General features: G+C 40.2%; 1 protein-coding gene and 1 non-coding gene across 5 annotated transcripts in view; both read left to right on the top strand.

Moving 5' to 3' along the window:
* chd9 (chromodomain helicase DNA binding protein 9) overlaps positions 1-19,474 on the top strand; it is a 63,512-nt gene that overhangs the window by 30,035 nt on the left and 14,003 nt on the right. For all 4 annotated transcript variants that reach the window (XM_088412279.1, XM_088412278.1, XM_088412277.1 and 1 more), the window contains 20 exons: positions 4,147-4,249; positions 5,838-5,984; positions 6,462-6,530; positions 6,629-6,684; positions 6,927-7,044; positions 7,249-7,335; positions 8,062-8,199; positions 8,485-8,606; positions 10,106-10,349; positions 11,689-11,865; positions 12,066-12,209; positions 14,527-14,782; positions 14,861-15,071; positions 15,635-15,830; positions 16,060-16,242; positions 17,317-17,502; positions 17,580-17,690; positions 18,121-18,320; positions 18,427-18,626; positions 18,704-18,863. In XM_088412279.1, coding sequence (XP_088268405.1) covers positions 4,147-4,249; positions 5,838-5,984; positions 6,462-6,530; positions 6,629-6,684; positions 6,927-7,044; positions 7,249-7,335; positions 8,062-8,199; positions 8,485-8,606; positions 10,106-10,349; positions 11,689-11,865; positions 12,066-12,209; positions 14,527-14,782; positions 14,861-15,071; positions 15,635-15,830; positions 16,060-16,242; positions 17,317-17,502; positions 17,580-17,690; positions 18,121-18,320; positions 18,427-18,626; positions 18,704-18,863 — 3,108 coding nt within the window. The remainder of the gene's footprint in view (positions 1-4,146; positions 4,250-5,837; positions 5,985-6,461; positions 6,531-6,628; positions 6,685-6,926; positions 7,045-7,248; positions 7,336-8,061; positions 8,200-8,484; positions 8,607-10,105; positions 10,350-11,688; positions 11,866-12,065; positions 12,210-14,526; positions 14,783-14,860; positions 15,072-15,634; positions 15,831-16,059; positions 16,243-17,316; positions 17,503-17,579; positions 17,691-18,120; positions 18,321-18,426; positions 18,627-18,703; positions 18,864-19,474) is intronic.
* LOC148424448 (small nucleolar RNA SNORA16B/SNORA16A family) lies at positions 17,014-17,143 on the top strand. The gene has a single exon (XR_015865518.1). It is a non-coding gene; the product is annotated as a small nucleolar RNA SNORA16B/SNORA16A family (small nucleolar RNA).

Below are 19,474 nucleotides of genomic sequence, written 5' to 3'. Positions count from 1 at the left end.
CAAATTTTGTGATATTGATTTCTATCCCCAACACACACACACAAATTCCTAGATGAAAATATAAATTACTCATAGAATATTGCTCCAAAATTAAATTGAACGTCTGTTTTGTCACATGACTTATGAGAAATGTTTTATTTTGTCAAATGAAATGGTAAATGTTGTAATTGGCTGGTTGAAAAGGAAAGATGGTTGCACCATGTAGTTGGAACTTGCTACATAAACATACTGTACATTCCTGACCTTCTGTCACTGCCAAATGAACTGGAGTTCTGTGTCAAATCTTATACGTAATACATTGGATTTCAAGGTAAATATACAGTCTTAAGTCTTGAGTCAACCTGATACAATTACTGTACTATCATTTTTTTTAAGAGAGGGGAGTGTTGGTCAGTACTTCTCAATGCATTACTCATGTTTTTAGGATGAACAAGGCTTGGTAAGATCATTAAAGAAATCCTTTTCACACCTTTTTGTGGAAAGCCGTGTTTCAGTGCTCCGCACAAGAGACCCTTCCACGAATTAAATGAGCAGCTCAAAGAAAGTGCAAACTAAATTATCTACTTTGTCAAAATAGATTATAATGAGAATATAGGTTGCCAGAGTTAAAAGAGCATGATGAGAGTTGGAATCTAAAATTAAGTCAGAAAGTCACAAAGTTGAGCAACTAAAAGGAACAAGGAACTGAATAGCTGATACAAAAATGGGTTGACCAGATCAAAAAATAAATGGCTGAGTAAAAGTTAAAATCAACACACCATAAGCTCATTGCGTTGTCACATTATGCTGAACTGTATTTCCCGCACTATAAGGGATACCTAAAAGCCTTCAATTTTGTCAAAAGCTGACAGTGTGCCTCATAATTTGGTGCGACTTATACAGTGCATAAACCGTGAGTTTTAATTTTTAGGGGATCAAAAAATAAAATAACTTATTTGCCATATAAATTCTACAGTTTTTACCTCTGCATTTCAGTATGAATTTATTTTTTACAATGAAAAAAAATTATAACACCCTGTTTGAATTTTTTATATGATATATTATGCTCCAACTTTGTAAAAGAAAGCACAATCCAGAAACTGTTTTTAAATCAACAAAACAATATATTTGAAAGTTTCTGGTTGCAGCTTGATTGAAAAAAGAAGTTTAATATTGACTTGAATCATAATTATGATCTTTTAAACTCTAGATTCCTCTTAGCATTGCTCTAACTGGTCTCTTAATGTAAGAAAGAGGTATTCCCACCTCCATTAATTATAGACAAAGTATTACATTTTTACTGTAGAAATCCATTTTAATATCAAATTTATCTCTTTAATTTTGGGCCTATTTGACAGTCAGTGACCGTATTTACATGCGGCCTGTATGTGGCTTCTGAAATATTTGTGAATTGGCTGGCAACCGGTTCAGGGTGTCCCCCGCCTACTGCCCCGAAGCCAGCTGAGATAGGCTCCAGCAAGCCTGCGACCCCTGTGAGGATAAGCGTCTCTTGAAAATGAATGGATGGATGATTCCCTGCAACCTCTTTGGGCGTCTCAGCGGGTAGAATTAGCGTCACCCTGACTTGGCACATTTCTCGGCATTCACCGTCAGCGGCCTGCCGACAGGCATGCGCCACTATTGCCTTTTGCACAGGAAGTGATGTCACTGACAGGGCTGCTGCAAGCCCGGCTCTCAAGGGCATGTTGCGTGGCAACCATAATGTGTCATTGTCAGAGGGTTTGTGAAATGTAATATCATGAGCATGGGAGGGGGAAGGGGAGGGGCCAACAGAAAGAGGAGGCAGCTCTTTATAGCACTGCACTGCTTCAGGAATGGGTTTTTACAAACACTTCCTGTAACAGAGAGAATACATCGAGTCACCATATTCAAAAGCCACCATATTCTCAGAGATTCCCCACAACCTCGGGTTGCAGGGTGACTCTGTAAAACAAATAAGCTGTGCCTGTTTTAGATTTTTTCCGAACCTGTCTGAAAAATGTAGGTTTTGCTTTTTACAAAAAGAATATTGTGAAACAAACACAAAGAACAGGCAGGTTCGCATTTTTTGCTTCTGTTGCGCTTTTGTTCCATGGGTTGTGGCGACATAATGCAATTAACCCACAGCATCTAAGTGTTTTTTTTTTTTTTTTCCATAAAATAATTCAGTGTTTGAGCCTTTTTTGAGCCAAGCCCCATTAGCCGAGTTCTTACATGGAGACTGTATTACGTGATCTATTCCAATTTGCTCTTTATATGTGCCAACACAGTTATAGCAATCGTTTTACTGCCATGTGACACACTGTAATTGTGATTTACTGTATAGTGAGTTAGTTTGTCTATATAGCACAATAGTCTCGTCTTAATGACAAGTTGTAAGAAATTTAAAACAAGTTCTCCTGTCGTAGACGAGCTTTTGTCCGCAGACAGGATGGAGCCTGGTTATTCCGACTGAACTGTTTACAAGACGATTTATATGTTTGTTGTTTTTTCTTTTTTTCTTTTTCCCCTGATTGGCTTAAGGATTATGATACAATTGAATTAAATTAGTCTTTACATGCATATTTCAGCTTTTTATTCTAAATGAGGTGTTTATAAATTGTGTTTTGGTTTGGACATCATAATACATATAAACCAACTGATTGTTTACATTTGATAAATTAGGACATGGCGCACCACTACACAAATTTTAAACAGAAGTTTATATTTGGAAAAATAATGTGATGATTTAGTTTTAATTGGCTCTCAAAAGTATGAAGTGTGACATCTGGGCTTATTGAGTTGAGCATAGCTCTATTCAGTTCAGTTGTATGAATGGCAACTGGTAAAAATAGGCAATTTATACCTTCTGCTATCTAGTTAAAGATCATTTCATAATTCTTTCATTCCTGAAGTACACCTTGTAAATAAATGATAATTTTTGGAAGCATGTGCACATGTGCCATAGCCCAGGGACTGAGAATGACTGTATGCAGAACACCCATTAGTTTTCTCCCTTGAGAGGTACGACGAAGGTTCTTGCAACACCTATGTTTATGAAAATTCTCGAAAGGAAAATGTGGTGCTTTACTGTAAAGTGTCTTCTTTGACACTCACTTGTCATGACTTGTTGCTGCCATCCAGCAAGTATTTTATGCACCGCTTTACCCAAGCACTGACATCAGTGTTGTGGGATTCTGTTAGTGATATCACACACAGTTTGGGTGGCTTATTTTCTCTTCTTACATCTGATTTCCCTTTAGCCTGAAGATATTCTCTTTATACAGAGTCAAAAGTCAATCATTCGTGAATATATGTAAAAATAGCCACAACAAGGTGAGTATGCAAGTGACCTCACATTATTGCAGCTCACTTTGAGATGTAATTATTGCTTCCGACTCAAATTAGCTCTGATTTACTGAGCTGTCAGGACCAAGACACATATTTGCAGCTCCTTTACGGTTCTTCGGTCATGATCAAAACCCACGACGTGGAGGTAGTCCTGTAAATTTGGTGAAATATTAAGAGCAGCTACCAGTTACCGTGCGAATCCTTTGCCTTTCATGGACGTGTCCTGATGTCATTGTTACCCTTCTCAATGAGGTGAATGAATTTGAGGGGAGACAATGTTGAGTTTAATTTAATCAAACTGGTAATTCAAAGTGTTTATGTCAAAGCAATTTTCCACATTAAATTGAATGGAAATCCCATGAATTCGTTCTAGCGTCCCAAAAAACACATTTTAAATGTGTGTTTAAATATTGAAAATAATGCTTGATAATATTGCATGTATATTTAATGTATTTTTACAGATACTTCAGCAGGCAAGCTTTCTCTAACTTAATCACTTACTTTCTCCCCCAACAACTTGTACTGTCACATACTGTACAGTACAGGGCTGTTTTTTTTTTTTATACCAACCACAACTTCCTGTTTAAATTTACTGCAACAATACTAATCTCCGACAAAGAAGCTATCAATAGTGACGAATGTGCCTGTCATTTAAATCTTGAGAGTAAGAGCGAATACTGTCATGACCAACTAAACAAACACACATATGACTTGTGTGACTTTTCAGCTATAAACTACAGTGTTTCCCACCTGCAGTCCAGGTTCAATCACACCAGTCATCAATCGATTCTTTTTCCTCATCAACTAAATGGATGGTTGTTGTTTTTCCTCCCTCAGGAAAATTGTCATCAAGATTGGAAAGAAGAAGAAGCGAAAGCCCGACACTTCCGAGGAGGAGTCAGACGAGGACCCGCCGCCTCGGCACACTTCTAGAGACTCTGTAAGAATGGGTATTATGATAAAAAGTGTCGCCTTGAAACTTTTTCTTTTCTGATATGAAAGAAATGTTGCAGCTTAAAATACTGTCCGATACCAATATCGATCTAATACGATATCATTCTGAATGTTACTTGTTTTTGTTTATTTTAATAGGAGATGTTAAAAGAGACTTGATCAAGTGGTACTATTCGAAGAAGTTACAATAGCAAGCAACATTAGGCAAGAGAAAATGGAATATTCGAGATTAAAATCTACATGCTCGATCCAAATGCAAATACATATATATTTGCACCATCTGGCTGACGAATATAAGCTTAATAAGCTAGTTATTTGTGGTCTTGTTTAAACTTTATTAACCTCATTTGACTTCACTTGCATTAATGTTTTAGGTTAGAGCCCAAAAAGTAGTATGTATGTAGTTAGTGGTTATGTGGCTGCAGGTGATGCCCTTGATTGGTGCATACTGATCTCTTGATGGCATCAATGAGGTCAAAGCAAGGACATCAACACCTCATAGAACAGAATAAAGAATGTGCTGACAGTGGAATGCTTATTTGGATGTTCAGCTTTTTTTCCCCATTATTATTAACTGAAGCAATCAACATATGCTGTATTTGAATTTAGTTTCCCCAGCTTTTGCCACATTAACCCAAGAAAGAAAAGTAATCAAACTCATGTTGAGTTTTGCAACATGTGGTGTCCTAATCTTTTCATGACTTCCTATTTAACCAAACATTTCCTACACACACACACGCAATATAAATAATCACCATTGTGTTAGTATCTATACGGATGAACAGCTTACTGTTTGACTTGGCTATTTTTGTCATAGTCTGTGATGTTACTGACTTTTGGTCACTTTAGATGCGTTTCTATTGAGAAATATTATTGTGTCTCCAACCTAATCAGCTTTGTCTCTGTAGCATTTCTTTTTGATTACCAGCATTCATATGAGCAGGATCGTGTTTTGATGCGAAAAGCAGTTGCCCACACGCATATTATTTATAAGTATCAAAGTCAAGAAGGAATTGAATAGAAGTATTGTTTTTTTATTGTTTATTCATAGTAACTTTGACATGATGAAATGCCATGATGTCATATACAGAACTTAAAGGAACGGTGCGACAATAAACATCAGCATTGTTATTCATATTATTTGTTATATATGATGATCCCAAAAAGTCATAAAAAGCTGTCATCAAGATCAAACTGTTGTCTTTTTAAACTGAAGGCTATTGTTGAAGTCAAGTTTTACATATTGCCCAAAAAAAAATAAAAAATAAAAACATTGTCAATATAGAAACAATAACAGAAGTCTTGTAAATCCAAACAGTTTGCATGCTAACATATAGCATGATGGCAACCTTAATGGAGAAACTTTAAATAGAATGAGGGTTAAAATTAGAATCAATAAAATATAAGCAAGATTAAAACTAGAGATGGTCAACATGCATAGTGAAAGTACTAAAGCTGGAAGTTGATAAGTTTTACATCATGCCTGGTAGTCAGGTATTATTTCAAATGCTAATTGATAAAATGCCAAAATTCTCCTGGTTGGCATAATTGTTTTTTGTCTCTTTGTATTTCAGAAAAGACGCTCAAATCGTCAGGTGAAGAGAAAGAAGTATGCTGAGGAGCTGGAGGCCAGGTTGTCAGACGAGGACGGCAAGGTGATCGTCAAAGCCAAGAAGGCCAACACGATTGTGCCCAAGCAGCCTGCGGTTCAACTCTTTGTGGTGAGTGCTTGCTTCTTCTATCACTGTGTGTCAAAAGTTAAAAACTGCCTACCCATGAATGACAAAGGTTGTATTTATCCATTGTTACTATTGAACATATGTACTTCGTTGTGGGATGCGAGTTTATTCACATTAACACTAGGCAGACTGACTCCATTGGTTTGCCTACAACTTGCCAAATTAATATGTGTCATAGTAGTATAACTAGGGGGGGAAAGCTGCTAAAATCCAAAGTAAAAACTCAACAGGCTAGGAAGCTAATTCTTTGGAGAGTTGCTACTTTTAATAAAAGCTCAATTCCAAGGCACAATGTACCAACCACCATAAATTATTAATAGTTCGAAATCACAATTTCACCCGAGGGCTTTTTACGACCTGTGTGATTTATGAGCGTAGATTCCCGATATAGAAACAAACTCTCTCAAAAGCCTCATACCGCCGCTGACCATCAGCATTTCCTGTCGTCTGTGTTTTTAGGAAAACCCCAGTGAAGAGGATGCCGCCGTCGTTGACAAAATCATGTCCTCTCGCGTCGTCAAGAAAGAGGTAAGTTACACATCGCTCTTTTGCTCTTAATCCTCTGTGTGATGTTTACCATCAGTGTAATAAATTGTAGCTTTGTTTCTTCGTTATAACGTGTATAGGTTTCTCCAGGGGTGGTGGTCGAAGTGGAAGAGTTTTTTGTCAAGTACAAAAATTAGTAAGTTCTATTTATTCATTTTCAAGCTTTTTTTGCTGGACATTTCAAGTGCTTAAAAAATACTTCAAAAAACAAAACTCAACACTCGTTGCTTTGGGACAGGTGCATTTGCTAAATGTAATAAAACTAATAATCATGACCATTTTGGTCATGATAATCTTGATAAGACAATTTAATACTGTTTCATCTCTAATTAGATTGCTTGTGCATGTGATTTTCTTGTGTGTGTGTGTGTTTTGCAGCTCCTACCTCCACTGCGAATGGGCCACGGAGGGCCAGCTGGAAAAGGACAAGAGGATCCAGCAGAAGATCAAACGCTTCAAGATGAAACAGGCGCAGCGGGCACTCTTCTTCGCCGACGTAAGTTGACATACATTCAAATGCGCATGTGTGAGTTACCTGCTGCGTGCTTACGACTGCAGTATGAAGCAAGTGTGTGTAGGTTGAGAGGCATCCTCACTTGCTGTGTGGGTGGGCACATCTGTGTGTATGCCTGTTGACTCCAGATGGCGAGTAGGCGCTGGATTTGATTCGCTCCCTTTGTCTCCCTCTTGTGATTCCCAGATGGAAGAAGAGCTCTTCAACCCGGACTATGTTGAGGTGGACCGTGTGCTCGAGGTGTCTTACTGCGAGGACAAAGACACAGGAGAGGTAGAGCGAGTCCTTTCATTTTCAAAAAAAAGTGTTCAAGCAAAATTCAAGTGGTTATTAATAGTTTAATGGATTAATAACGTATGTAGTTTGTGATCAATTTTACTCTGTTCCAAATTTCATGGCATATACCCATACCAAAAATCAGGCCAAATTTGAGTTTTTTCTGTGTTTTTTCGCTCATCCCTCATAAAGGCATCAAATGCAGTATTGTTTATTTTCTCCATGTAATATCTTGAGTGAGTATCTTGTGGTGTCGGGTGTGTTCAGTGATTTGCAAGGTGTCCGGGGTGGATTGTTCACTGTTAACACTAAATGCCCTTCACTATTTAAAAAATTAAATGAAAAATTTGTTGAATCAAACCCCAAATTTTCAAGGCAGAGAACTGATACAATTTTCAAGTTGGGCATTTCAACTAAATATTTACATTTTTCCTGACATGAAAGTTGGGCTGTTTTGCACACAACAACAAAAAATGTTTCCAAGACTAATATGCCCACCTTTTTTTGTGATCATTTTGACAAGAAACATTCACACTTTTTTATCTGTATTAGTATTAGTAATCATATCTGGTATTACCATCTTCTCCATCTCTGTGGTGTCTACTCTACTCAAGCGCTGTCTTTTATAGCTGACAAGTGCCCCAAGGCCACGCTAACGGGCTCCCTGACGGGCCTTTTGTCACCGTTATGAAAGCGCTCACTCTCCTGCGTGTCTGCCGGCAGGAAGTGGTCTACTACTTGGTGAAGTGGTGCTCACTGCCTTACGAGGACAGCACCTGGGAGCTGAAGGACGACGTGGATCAGAGCAAGATAGAAGAGTTCGAGCAGCTGCAGGCGGCCAAGCCGGACTCACGCAGAGTGGTGAGTGGAGTGCGAGCCGCAGCTTGCGTTATTTTTGGATCAATTACCCAGGACATTGGTGTGAGCCTCTACTTTTATCCATTATATACCTTCCTTGTCAGAATGAGGAATACGATTATTTGTCAAATTCTGTTAATTACCAATAATCCTTGAACAGGTCATGGTATATTTGCAAATTTGGACTATTATTAAATATCAACAAAATGCTCCACTTTATGTCAATCAAAATCTATTTTTTGAATGTTTATGCTGAAATTTAAAAAATTCTATATTATCTGTATGAAGGAGCGGCCCCCAGCCAACCTGTGGAAGAAGAGAGAGCAATCGCGGCAATACAGGAACGGCAACAGCCTCAGGGACTACCAACTGGAGGGTGTCAACTGGCTGCTCTTCAACTGGTACAATCGGTCAGTTTCAAGCATCTCGCTGTTTACATGCTTTAGTGCTGCTGTTTTGGTTAGCAAGTAATGCATGTATAAAGAAAATAATTGTAAAGTTATGCTTACCTAAATCCAGTTGTCCAGAAATTAGTTTCATAGTTCCCCCAACATTGCGGTGCAACCACTTTGCTAACCTTGCTAGTAAATTGAAAAGTTGCACCAAAAATGATTAACTACAAAGATTAACTTCTATTTAGATTTTTTTTAAAAAAGGATGCCAGATCCTAGAAAAGAAACTCGTAGTTTCATGTCCTTGTGGAGCAACATTTTACTTATTATCACGAATTTCCTATAATATTCCCATGGCACTTGTTTACGTTTGTGCACAAATTAAACTTTTAAAAACTTTTCATTTGAAAGGATGGTTTATGTGTTTTGTTGGTGCTGCTATTAGCAACAGTGCCTAAAATTGTATAACTATCAGATGTGCGCAAAATAGCCTAAAATTTTGCTGCAGTGTACAAACCTGTATCGCCTGTGTGTGGACCAAGATTATTTCATTAGGCCCGCTGTGCAAATTTTCAAAACAAACCCTGTGGAACTGCATTATAAACTTGCCCATAAACATTCGATCGCAATAATAAACATTTGTTCCAATTATTGCTTTTTTCCCCCCTTGAATCTTCTGGTATCGCTTTTAGAGGACTTCATAAAAGCCAAAATGGCCCTTGATAGGGGGAAAAAATGTTGATGTGATCATGCTAGTGAGTATAGATTCAAACATCTGATAATAAATATTGAATTACATTTTCAGTCGGCTGCTACTGCGCTGTGCCTCGGCTCTTATTTAAGAACTGCGGCATTTCCTCATTTCCGTGACTTGCCTTTTTCCGATTTCACCCGCCATCAAAAAAGGAGGCAGGCGCAGCACACCTGGAGCACACACTCCATTATGCTTGTGTTATATTTGAGTGCGCAGGAGTATTGCGTGCCCACGCAGACCGATTTGTCAGCAATGGAAGGCTGCTCAAGCAGCCGGTGGGAATATCTGCCTGTTACCCCCATACTCTGGACAGCTGTGTAAATGCTACACAAAAAAGCTTGTGATTATGCTGGTGTCTTTAGTCTTTTAATATCAAATGCTTTGTTGTTATTTTTAACTCCTGGCGTTGTAATTTATGTTCTTAACATAGTGCAATAATCCTACACCCACACTTTTAACGGCCCACTTTTCCTTAATAATAATTTGTAATTGATATTTAATCAGTATATTTTATTTTAGTTGTATTTATCAAGATAGAAACCTGAGTAGAGTAATAGCTAAAGGGCAGATCGTTTGTCTGCAGCTGTGTAAGTTTATAGCAAGAACTAGCAAAAAAAGGAAAAAAAATAAGTGAACTTGTACCAGATTACAGGGCACGACATTATTGATCTGTTTTATCAAAGTATAGTTGTATCAGATGCTTAAATAACAGCAGTTAGTATGCTGACAAACAACACGTTTTATTTTTCACTATTGTCTTTAGGCGGAATTGCATCCTCGCTGATGAGATGGGCCTGGGGAAGACCATCCAATCCATCACGTTCCTGGAGGAAATCTACCGCGTGGGCATCAAAGCACCTTTCCTCATCATAGCCCCGCTATCCACTATTGCCAACTGGGAACGCGAGTTCCGCACGTGGACACACCTGAACGTCATCGTGTACCACGGCAGTGTTGTCAGCAGGCAGATGCTGCAGCAGTATGAAATGTACTTCAGGGACACGCAGGTAATTATGAGTATTGTTTAAGGGTGTAGCTTGCATGCCATATGTTTCGGAAGCTGAAAGTTTTCAGTTTTTCCAGCACATTTTCAGTACAAAAAGAAAAAAAAAAGAATCATTGCTAAACAACCTCAATAGTTCAAGATGTTCGATTTCATTGTCTCGGTAGTAACTCAGACTTTGAGTTGTGTACCAATATATTTTTCCAAGTCAATTATTTATGGCATTTGGATTTTTGCAAAGTCAGTGTAGATCATCACATATGCAGGTAATTTCTTATAAGTAGCTGTAAGCGTCTTTTTTGGGACAAGGACTGTAGGAATATAGAAATTGTCCATTTGCAAATCTGTGTTGCCCAAATCAGGAGTAAATAACTCATTATATTACATAGGCATTTTATAATCTGTATAAGGTAAAAACATAAATGACTACTATTTTCTTGTAAAAGGACATTATATATTAGTGTTATGTATTTTCAGGACATTTGAAAATGTCTTCGTGTTTTCATCCGGTTACCTTCGGTACACTAAAAAAAAGGCATTAAATCCGCAAAAAACAATATAATGTATTCAGAGACATTAAACACTGAAGTGGATCAAATTGACCGAAGACACTGACTTAAAATCACACAAAATTATAATTTTTTTAATGGTGTGTCAAATTCCTCTCTCCGGGTTCCTGGTTGCCTAAGATTTACCTCTGTTCTGAGTTCCATCTGTTTTGATATGAACTGTCATTTGTTTCTCAGGATTTCCCACATGATGTTTGAATTAGCTTTGCGTGATTTTTCTTCATGTAATTAATCTGGAGTTCCCGCATTGCAAAAATCCTTGTTAGGGTGATAAAAAAATTGGATTCTGCATAGAAGTGAATGCTTCTTTTTTAATGTGCCCTGTGACTAGGCCATGTGCCACCTCCGACAGGCCCTTCTTCACCAATTGAGCTGCCAAATTGTTAGTCATGTAGTAGTCTGTTCTTGTAAGCTAAGAGGTTGCGGCGCAGAGCAAAGCCGCCACCTCACACTGATGTCAGTGCAGCCTCCGAGGGGTGGGAGCACTCCTTCAGCGCCTCTCGGGCTTGTCTGTTGTGCGAAGGAGGATAATGTATAATCGAGTGGGCCTCCAGAGGCCCGTTGTCAAGGCGATGGTAACAAATGCAGAGGCGAAGTGAGTCGATGCTTACTCGTACGTGCTGACAAATAAACAATCCTGTGGGTGGGAGGAGGATAGGTGGAGGTTATGTCTCTCCTGTGGCAAAATAGAATTGAAACGTGTCAATTTTGCTTGCCAGCTAAAAGGGTTGACCACTCTCATCTCTTGTGTTCTTCTGTTACGTTGTTTTTAAGGGCCGGGTGTTGCGGGGCGCCTATAAGTTCCAGGCGGTCATCACCACGTTCGAAATGATCCTTGGTGGTTGCCCCGAGCTCAATGCTATTGAGTGGCGTTGTGTCATCATTGATGAGGCACACCGTCTGAAGAACAAGAACTGCAAGCTGCTGGAAGGCTTCAAGCTTATGAGCCTGGTAGGCCTAATTTTCACTGTAGTTCTTTTCTACGTAATATGCTACGTGTTAAAATGGACCCTCTCAAGTCGATCCAGATTCACTCCTCAAAAGCAAAACAATACATGACAGCATACTGCTTGCAAATTAACTACATGGGTTGCTAGGGGCTGCTCAGTACAATGTGCTCTAACTAACTGCTTTGCTACTGTTTTTGTCAGGAGCACAAGGTCCTGCTGACAGGAACTCCTCTGCAAAACACAGTGGAGGAGCTCTTCAGCCTTTTGCACTTCCTAGAGCCGGCGCGTTTCCCGTCGGAGAACACCTTCATGCAGGAGTTTGGAGATCTTAAGACTGAAGAACAGGTGAGCTCCATATCACGTTTCCCTATCAAAATGTTTTCATGGAAAATGTGCGCCCTTTTTTTATGTTGGCCCAAGCAGACATGAATGTGTAGATTTTGTCTAACTAGGCCATGCTGTCATTTTGTACCATATACAAACCACTTCCATATGGTGGATTTGGATAACAGTGGACTAAATGTTACTCACTCTCTGATTGTGCATGGACACGGTGACACCCAATGGAATCAAATCTAGAAGCAGCTATGAATGAGCCTTAATCTTGAAGCAGAATGGCAAATAGCTGTCTCAAGTCGAGATGGCCAACGTGTTTGGTTTTATCATTGTACTGTATCAGCAACTAAGGCAACGGCAACACCATCCATCCATTAGCGAACGCTTTATCCGTAGTCACATGTAGACCGCTAGGGCAAAGTCCCATGCACCCTCGAGGACCCTGCCTAAGGTGTAGAGCTGATCCTCTGTTCCACGACCGGGACAAAACCCACACTGCTCCTCCTGGCCAAGCCACCAAGCGCTCGCCAGCGAGCCCCACCTCCAGGCCTGGTTCAAGAGAAGGGACCCGGTGATCCATCTCTGGGGAAGGGAAAACTCTATCCAATATCTTTTTCTTTCTTCATTAAGGCTGTATGGGCTGTGCTTAGTCTGGTCCCTTCCCTTGGACTTGTTTGCCTTGAATGACCCTGCCAGGGGCATAAAGCCCCAGACATCGTAGTTCCTAGGACCACTGGGGCACGCACGAGACACACTACCACGATAAGATGACGGCCCACAGAGGGCAAGCGTAGGTTGTGAATTTGTCAATATCTTAACATTTGTAAAGGTTGTATGGTGGTCACCGTTTGACCCCGGACCAGAAAAACGTCCACTTTCTTTCTTTGAAGTGACTTACTGTGAGGCTGTGTACAGAGAAACTACTATGCGGCGAGCCTAAGGGGGAACTCATTAAATTAATAATTAGCAATCTTAACTGAATATGGATTTTGGTGTGCGTATATTCCATCTTTGTTAGCTGCCCCCGCAAGGCTTTTTTTTTGGGGGGGGGGGGGGGGGGGGGGGGCTACATCACTGATCACTTCATAAAACTTATTTACATGGATGGATTTGACAAGGAAGTTTGAGTGTGTTTTTGTCTGTAATGGTGTCTGCCTCATGTTTTTCCATTTACATTTCTTGCTCCTCTGTTTTCTTCCCTTTTCCTCGACCAAAGATCTGTGTGGCTTATCCTCAATAACACACAACAGATGAAAATGTGGTCATACATTTTGCGATTTTCTCTTTTTTTTTTTTTTTTGGTTTGACTTTTTTGTGACGGCTGGTTTTAAAATGGGATGATGAAGCAACTGCTGTGTTGACTGTTTAGGCTCTTTATTTTATTGTTAGGATATGCTATTCATATTGTAATCATATATCATATACTTAATTATACTAGAGTTTATATTTTTGTGCAGTTTTTAATTTTTTAATGTCCTATCTCAGGTGACTGGGCTAGGGCATGCCAATCAGCTGGCATAAATAGACAAAAATCACACTATTGTTCTTTTAAGCCAATATTTGTTTGTTGTGGCCTATTTTTTTTCTTACATAGGTTTATTTTATATTGTATTCAAATATTTAATATTTCATGGATTTTATATGTATGGTATTTCATTTTTCCCCATTTAAGGTTGATTCATTGTTGAGCAAGACTGTAATTAACCTCTCCATTCATTCAATTAGCTTCAAACACGATTGCTATTCTTTCTGAAGTCCACTTCCACTATAATCTTTATAGAGTAATACATGATAACAGAATCCCAACAACGAAATTACAACACTTGAAATGGACGACACTCACAACGAACACATACAGTACAGGACGTAGTTGCTATCCATGATATTTTCAAGGTATTCATGGTATTTTCAAACTGTAGCTCAAAAACAGTTCATAAATGTCAGATAATTAAATGTATGTGCACATATATTAACTTTTTCCCCAAATTTACATTCATTAAAAAACTAAACAAATCAAGACAAATGCTATGCTGATCTGATCATCTCAGTGCAACATTACTCACAACATATTACCCAGCGTCCCATCTCATCTGATGAACACTATTACTGTGGTAATACATTGCATGCATAGTTAATCTTAAAATAGCAGAAATTCCTTGTGGGATACACAGTGGCTTTCTGTAACCATGCTTTTATAATTCAAACGTAAACCACAACTGTCCTGTTATACTTGATGTGATGTTTTTTTTTTTTTAATGTACAAATATAGAGGCTGCAAATATAGTATCTAAAAAGTTCTCTAATTTATTTTGGGGGGTGCTAACAGGTGCAGAAGCTGCAGGGCATCCTTAAGCCGATGATGCTGCGGCGCTTGAAGGAGGATGTGGAGAAAAAGCTGGCGCCCAAGGAGGAGACCATCATTGAGGTGGAGCTCACCAACATTCAGAAGAAGTACTATCGCGCCATCCTGGAGAAGAACTTCTCCTTCCTGGCCAAGGGAGCAGGCCAGGCCAACATGCCCAACTTGGTCAACACCATGATGGAACTGAGGAAGTGCTGCAACCACCCCTACCTCATCAAAGGTATTATTGGATAAAAATGACATTCAAATTTCTACAGTGATATAGCTCTTGCAGCTAATGCTATTGCGTTATGGTCAGGGGCAGAAGAAAAGATTCTGGAAGACTTTAGGGAGGTGTATAGTCCAGCTGCCTTGGACTTCCACCTGCAAGCTATGGTGCAGTCTGCTGGAAAGCTGGTGCTCATCGACAAGCTGCTGCCCAAGATGAAAGCTGGTGGTCACAAAGTGCTCATCTTCTCCCAAATGGTGCGCTGCCTGGACATCTTGGAAGACTACCTCATTCAGAGAAGGTAATTATCAATATCAAGGTTCCACGGGACCATTTGCCCCACATATTGGTTGAAATCACTGTAAGGAGGGTGCAAATGAATGGCATTGCTGCTAGACTAGAAATATATGACAAAATTCGAATAGAATCTTTAGACTCAGCCTATTTATTTGTGTCCACTGTTGTGTCCATTTTGTCTCAGCATTATAGCAAAGTTAAATTGCATCCCACGCAAACACATGAGACATCATTGTAAAGGCCAGGATCATTGTAAAGGCCAGGACAGTTAAGCACACTCAGACTTAGTAGGGTAGGTCGAATGACTCAAGAGATATTGGCCAAAAAACAATATCTACTGTAAAGTAACGGGCACAAATGAATAGGGTAGGCCTCAGGAGGACATGCCAAAATTCAGAGCAAGTTGCTCCGAGACACACTTTTGGAATTAGGCAGTTCAACAAAAAAAATGACTTTTTCAAATTCCCACGTAAAAGTGTGGGCAGGGTCAGCAGATGCCATTTTTTTTGTTTCCAATCATCATTTTTCCATACGTCCCATTTTAACATCACGCCCCCATCTCTGCAGGTACTTGTACGAGCGGATAGATGGTCGCGTTCGTGGGAACCTACGACAAGCGGCCATCGACCGCTTCAGCAAGCCCGACTCAGACCGCTTTGTTTTCCTGCTGTGCACACGAGCCGGTGGACTGGGGATCAACCTGACTGCAGCGGACACCTGCATTATCTTCGACTCGGACTGGAACCCGCAGAATGACCTCCAGGTAAAGCTTGCATGGACCTGTGTAAACATATGAGGTCAAATCAAATTATTATGCAAATTACCTTGTTTCCTTTTATTTACATTTTTGATGCAAATGACACTCGGCATAATTGTCAATTTATGAACAACAAGAAAACATTCAATGCCAACAATCATTCATTTTTTATAAACTATAAAATATCTTGGGAAAAAAAATCATTTATCATTACATTTGTTGCATATTTGCACAGGCGCAAGCACGCTGCCACCGGATTGGTCAGAACAAAGCGGTGAAGGTGTACCGTCTGATCACTAGGAACTCGTACGAGCGAGAGATGTTTGACCGCGCTAGCCTCAAACTAGGTTTGGACAAAGCGGTGTTGCAAAGCATGAGTGGCCGTGACAACAGCCTGGGAGGAGGCACTGGAGGAGGGGTGAGTCATTGGAATTTATTTTATTTTATATTGTCATACTTTGGAAAATGAAGATTAATTCACAAGTAGTCATATGACTTGCGTACTCAAAAGTTTTTATAAATACAGTATCACATAGTCAAGACTTTCGTTACCGTATTTCAGGCATATTAAATTAGTTGTATTGAACACAGCTTTGTTCTCTCCGCCACGTGAAATGTTCAGTTTTACACACATTGCAAGTCACCTTTGAATTGGTTCTGGTTTCCATGTTAAAATATTTCCATATGGCTGACATTATGATCGTTACATGACGCTAGCATCACGTTAGCTTCCAGAACATTACCCCACTAGATGTGTTTACTTCCGCTTTTTCCAGCTATGTCGTAATGTTGAGAAGTATGAAACTGATACGTTTTGTTTTTCTTCCGGCAATGTCTGAGTGGATCATTTTGTTGCTACCTAGCTCTTCAAAAATAAACCAGGGTTTTTCCCACCAGATTTTAAGGCGCTGAAAATTATGTAATAGAGTATCAGACTATCACATAATCTGGACAGCCCTAAACTGCAGTAACTTGACTGAGGAGTTGGATTTGGTCCATTCATGTACTGAGAGGCACTGCTACACCCCTGTGAGAAAGCGGGAGAATAGGACAAATATAGTCAAAGAAAAGGAGTTTGTTTTGTTTTTCTTGGCTTGACATTTTCAGTTATGCTAAGTCTGAGGAGGTCAGTGTAATGTATTTCAAGCAATACTTGTGAGACCGCTGTTTGAGGTTCTTTTGGGGGGGAAAAGGCTTCAATCGAAGCTGCTCCCTGTTGGCCGGGAATGGTCTAGAAGATGCTGAGATAAGACTTTCTCTGACGGTCACGGGTCAGTTCCAACATAACTGTTCCAGCAACATTTGGGGGAAGAACATATAGGCATTGTTTGCTTGAACACACCATAAAGTAAATTTATTAATTTGAAGAGAGTGACTGAAAACTATCCAGAATGCTGAATTGTGGCTCTCACATTAAGGCAGGAACTGAGGCAATATCACCACCCATTTGAGGTGTTTGTTTCTCATGTAAAGATTTCATTCCCACTTCCAGGCGGTCCAGCAACAACTGTCCAAAAAGGAAATTGAGGATCTGCTACGACGTGGAGCTTACGGAGCCATCATGGATGAAGAAGATGAAGGGGCCAAGTTTTGCGAGGAGGACATCGACCAGATCCTCCAACGCCGAACAAAGACAATCACAATTGAGTCTGAGGGCCGAGGGTCGACCTTTGCTAAGGTACTGTGACACACACATTTTTGATGAGTAGAGGTTAGCAAATGCGATTGTTAAGATTGTTGAATGTCATCTTCCAGGCGAGTTTTGTAGCGTCCGGAAACCGCACAGACATCTCACTAGACGACCCTAACTTCTGGGACAAGTGGGCGAAAAAGGCAGACATCGACATGGAAATGGCCAATGGCAGAGTATGTATCTTTAATTTATAATATATTAAATAGAGAACAGATGTCAGTCAATATGTCTGTCAAGTGGAGTTCTGGCCGCAGCTTGCAATAAGCACTGATTTGACAAATTTAAACAAAATATGATTGGGTATCTAAGTGCCACCTCCATGAGTGAAATTGTGGAAATTGTCCATGGTTTTATGGTCTGTATGGACACTGCGGGATTTTTAAACATGCTATATTAGAAGTGTGTCCACTATTAAACAAGCAATATAATTGCAAACAGCAGGTTTGTGGAGTATTATGCATGTTATGCCTCATTTAAATCAATGGAGGAAAGATTCAGTCCAGGCAGACTACCTGTAATTTAGTTGTAGTAGTAGTACTTTAGTTGTAGTTATAGTTGTAGTGTTTTTGAAAACCATACTCAACGGTCTTGTCACACCTACAGAACAGCCTGGTTATCGACACGCCCCGCGTCAGGAAGCAGACCAGGCCCTTCAGTTCCACGAAGGACGAGTTGGCCGAGTTATCCGAGGGCGACAGCGACAGTGACGACACCAAGCCCAAAGTCAGGCGAGCTCATGAGCGGCCCAACAGCTATGGGCGCACAGAATGCTTCCGCGTGGAGAAGAATCTGCTGGTATACGGGTATGCACATTCACATTACCTGCTGGAGGTGTGCATTGATGCCTCTTATGCTGGATTTGGTATGTAATCGAGCCACACCTTGAGTTTTCCTTGTGTCGTCTTCCAGGTGGGGCCGCTGGAAGGACATCCTTAACCACGGTCGTTTCAAGAAACAGCTGACTGACTGGGATGTGGAGTCCATCTGCAGGGCACTGCTGGCTTATTGCTTGGTGCACTATCGTGGCGATGACAAAATCAAAGGCTTCATGTGGGACTTGATAGCACCTGCCGAAGACGGCCGCACCAAGGAGCTGCAAAATCACTTGGGTAGGTGAACTCCATGACGTCTTTGAACCATAGGGAAAAAAAAGATGGACTTTAATTTTGCCATCCTCTGCCGCCAGGGCTGTCTGCACCTGTTCCTCGGGGCCGCAAAGGTAAGAAGATGAAGACCCAGTCCAGCTCATTTGACATCCACAAGGCTGAGTGGTTGCGGAAGCACAACCCGGAGCATATGCTCCAGGACGACGGCTACAAGAAACATCTGAAGCACCACTGCAACAAGTAAGTTAACGCGGATCACTGTTGTATGTGGATGATGGTGATGATTCTGGAGACCTGTGGGTCAAAAGATTATGTATGTGTGTGTGTTTTCAAAAAGTTTTTTTTTTTTTTTTTTTTCACAAGGATTCAGTTAATGAAAATGGACAGTCATTTTTTGGAGCTGACTACTGTATTATTGGATTGGCTTTTAGGGCCTTCAGAATGTCTTCAGATATAAGAAATATTGTTCCACATGCGCATTGAGGACATTATGAAGTCACCCTCAGTTTAACGTATTTACGGAAATACTCGGCAAGAGCCAGAATATTTTCAATCTGTTCAATTTAAGGGGTAAATAAAAATGGGGAAGGGTGAGCTGTTTTGTCACGCACGTCTCTCTCGCCAATGCAAATAGAATGCACTCTTCACTTCTTTCGCCGCACACCCCCTTGCCTGGGTAAATACGAGCTACTAAAAGACGCTCTGGAACCGACACTGCTGATTCATTATCAGACGCAGCGTGTGGTTGAGTGATGGAAATCTTAATGAGACTTCAGGCCCAGCTAATGGCCACCATGTATCACCCTTACTCACAGGCAGCGAGAGAAGGTTTGGGTGCCATAGAGACAAAA

Source organism: Hippichthys cyanospilos, chromosome 4 (genome assembly GCF_059441005.1).
Source record: "Hippichthys cyanospilos isolate Australia breed blue-spotted pipefish chromosome 4, RoL_Hcya_1.0, whole genome shotgun sequence".
Classification (NCBI taxonomy): Eukaryota; Metazoa; Chordata; class Actinopteri; order Syngnathiformes; family Syngnathidae; genus Hippichthys; species Hippichthys cyanospilos.
Note: the sequence above shows the minus strand (reverse complement) of the source record. Positions and strands in the feature narration are given on the sequence as shown.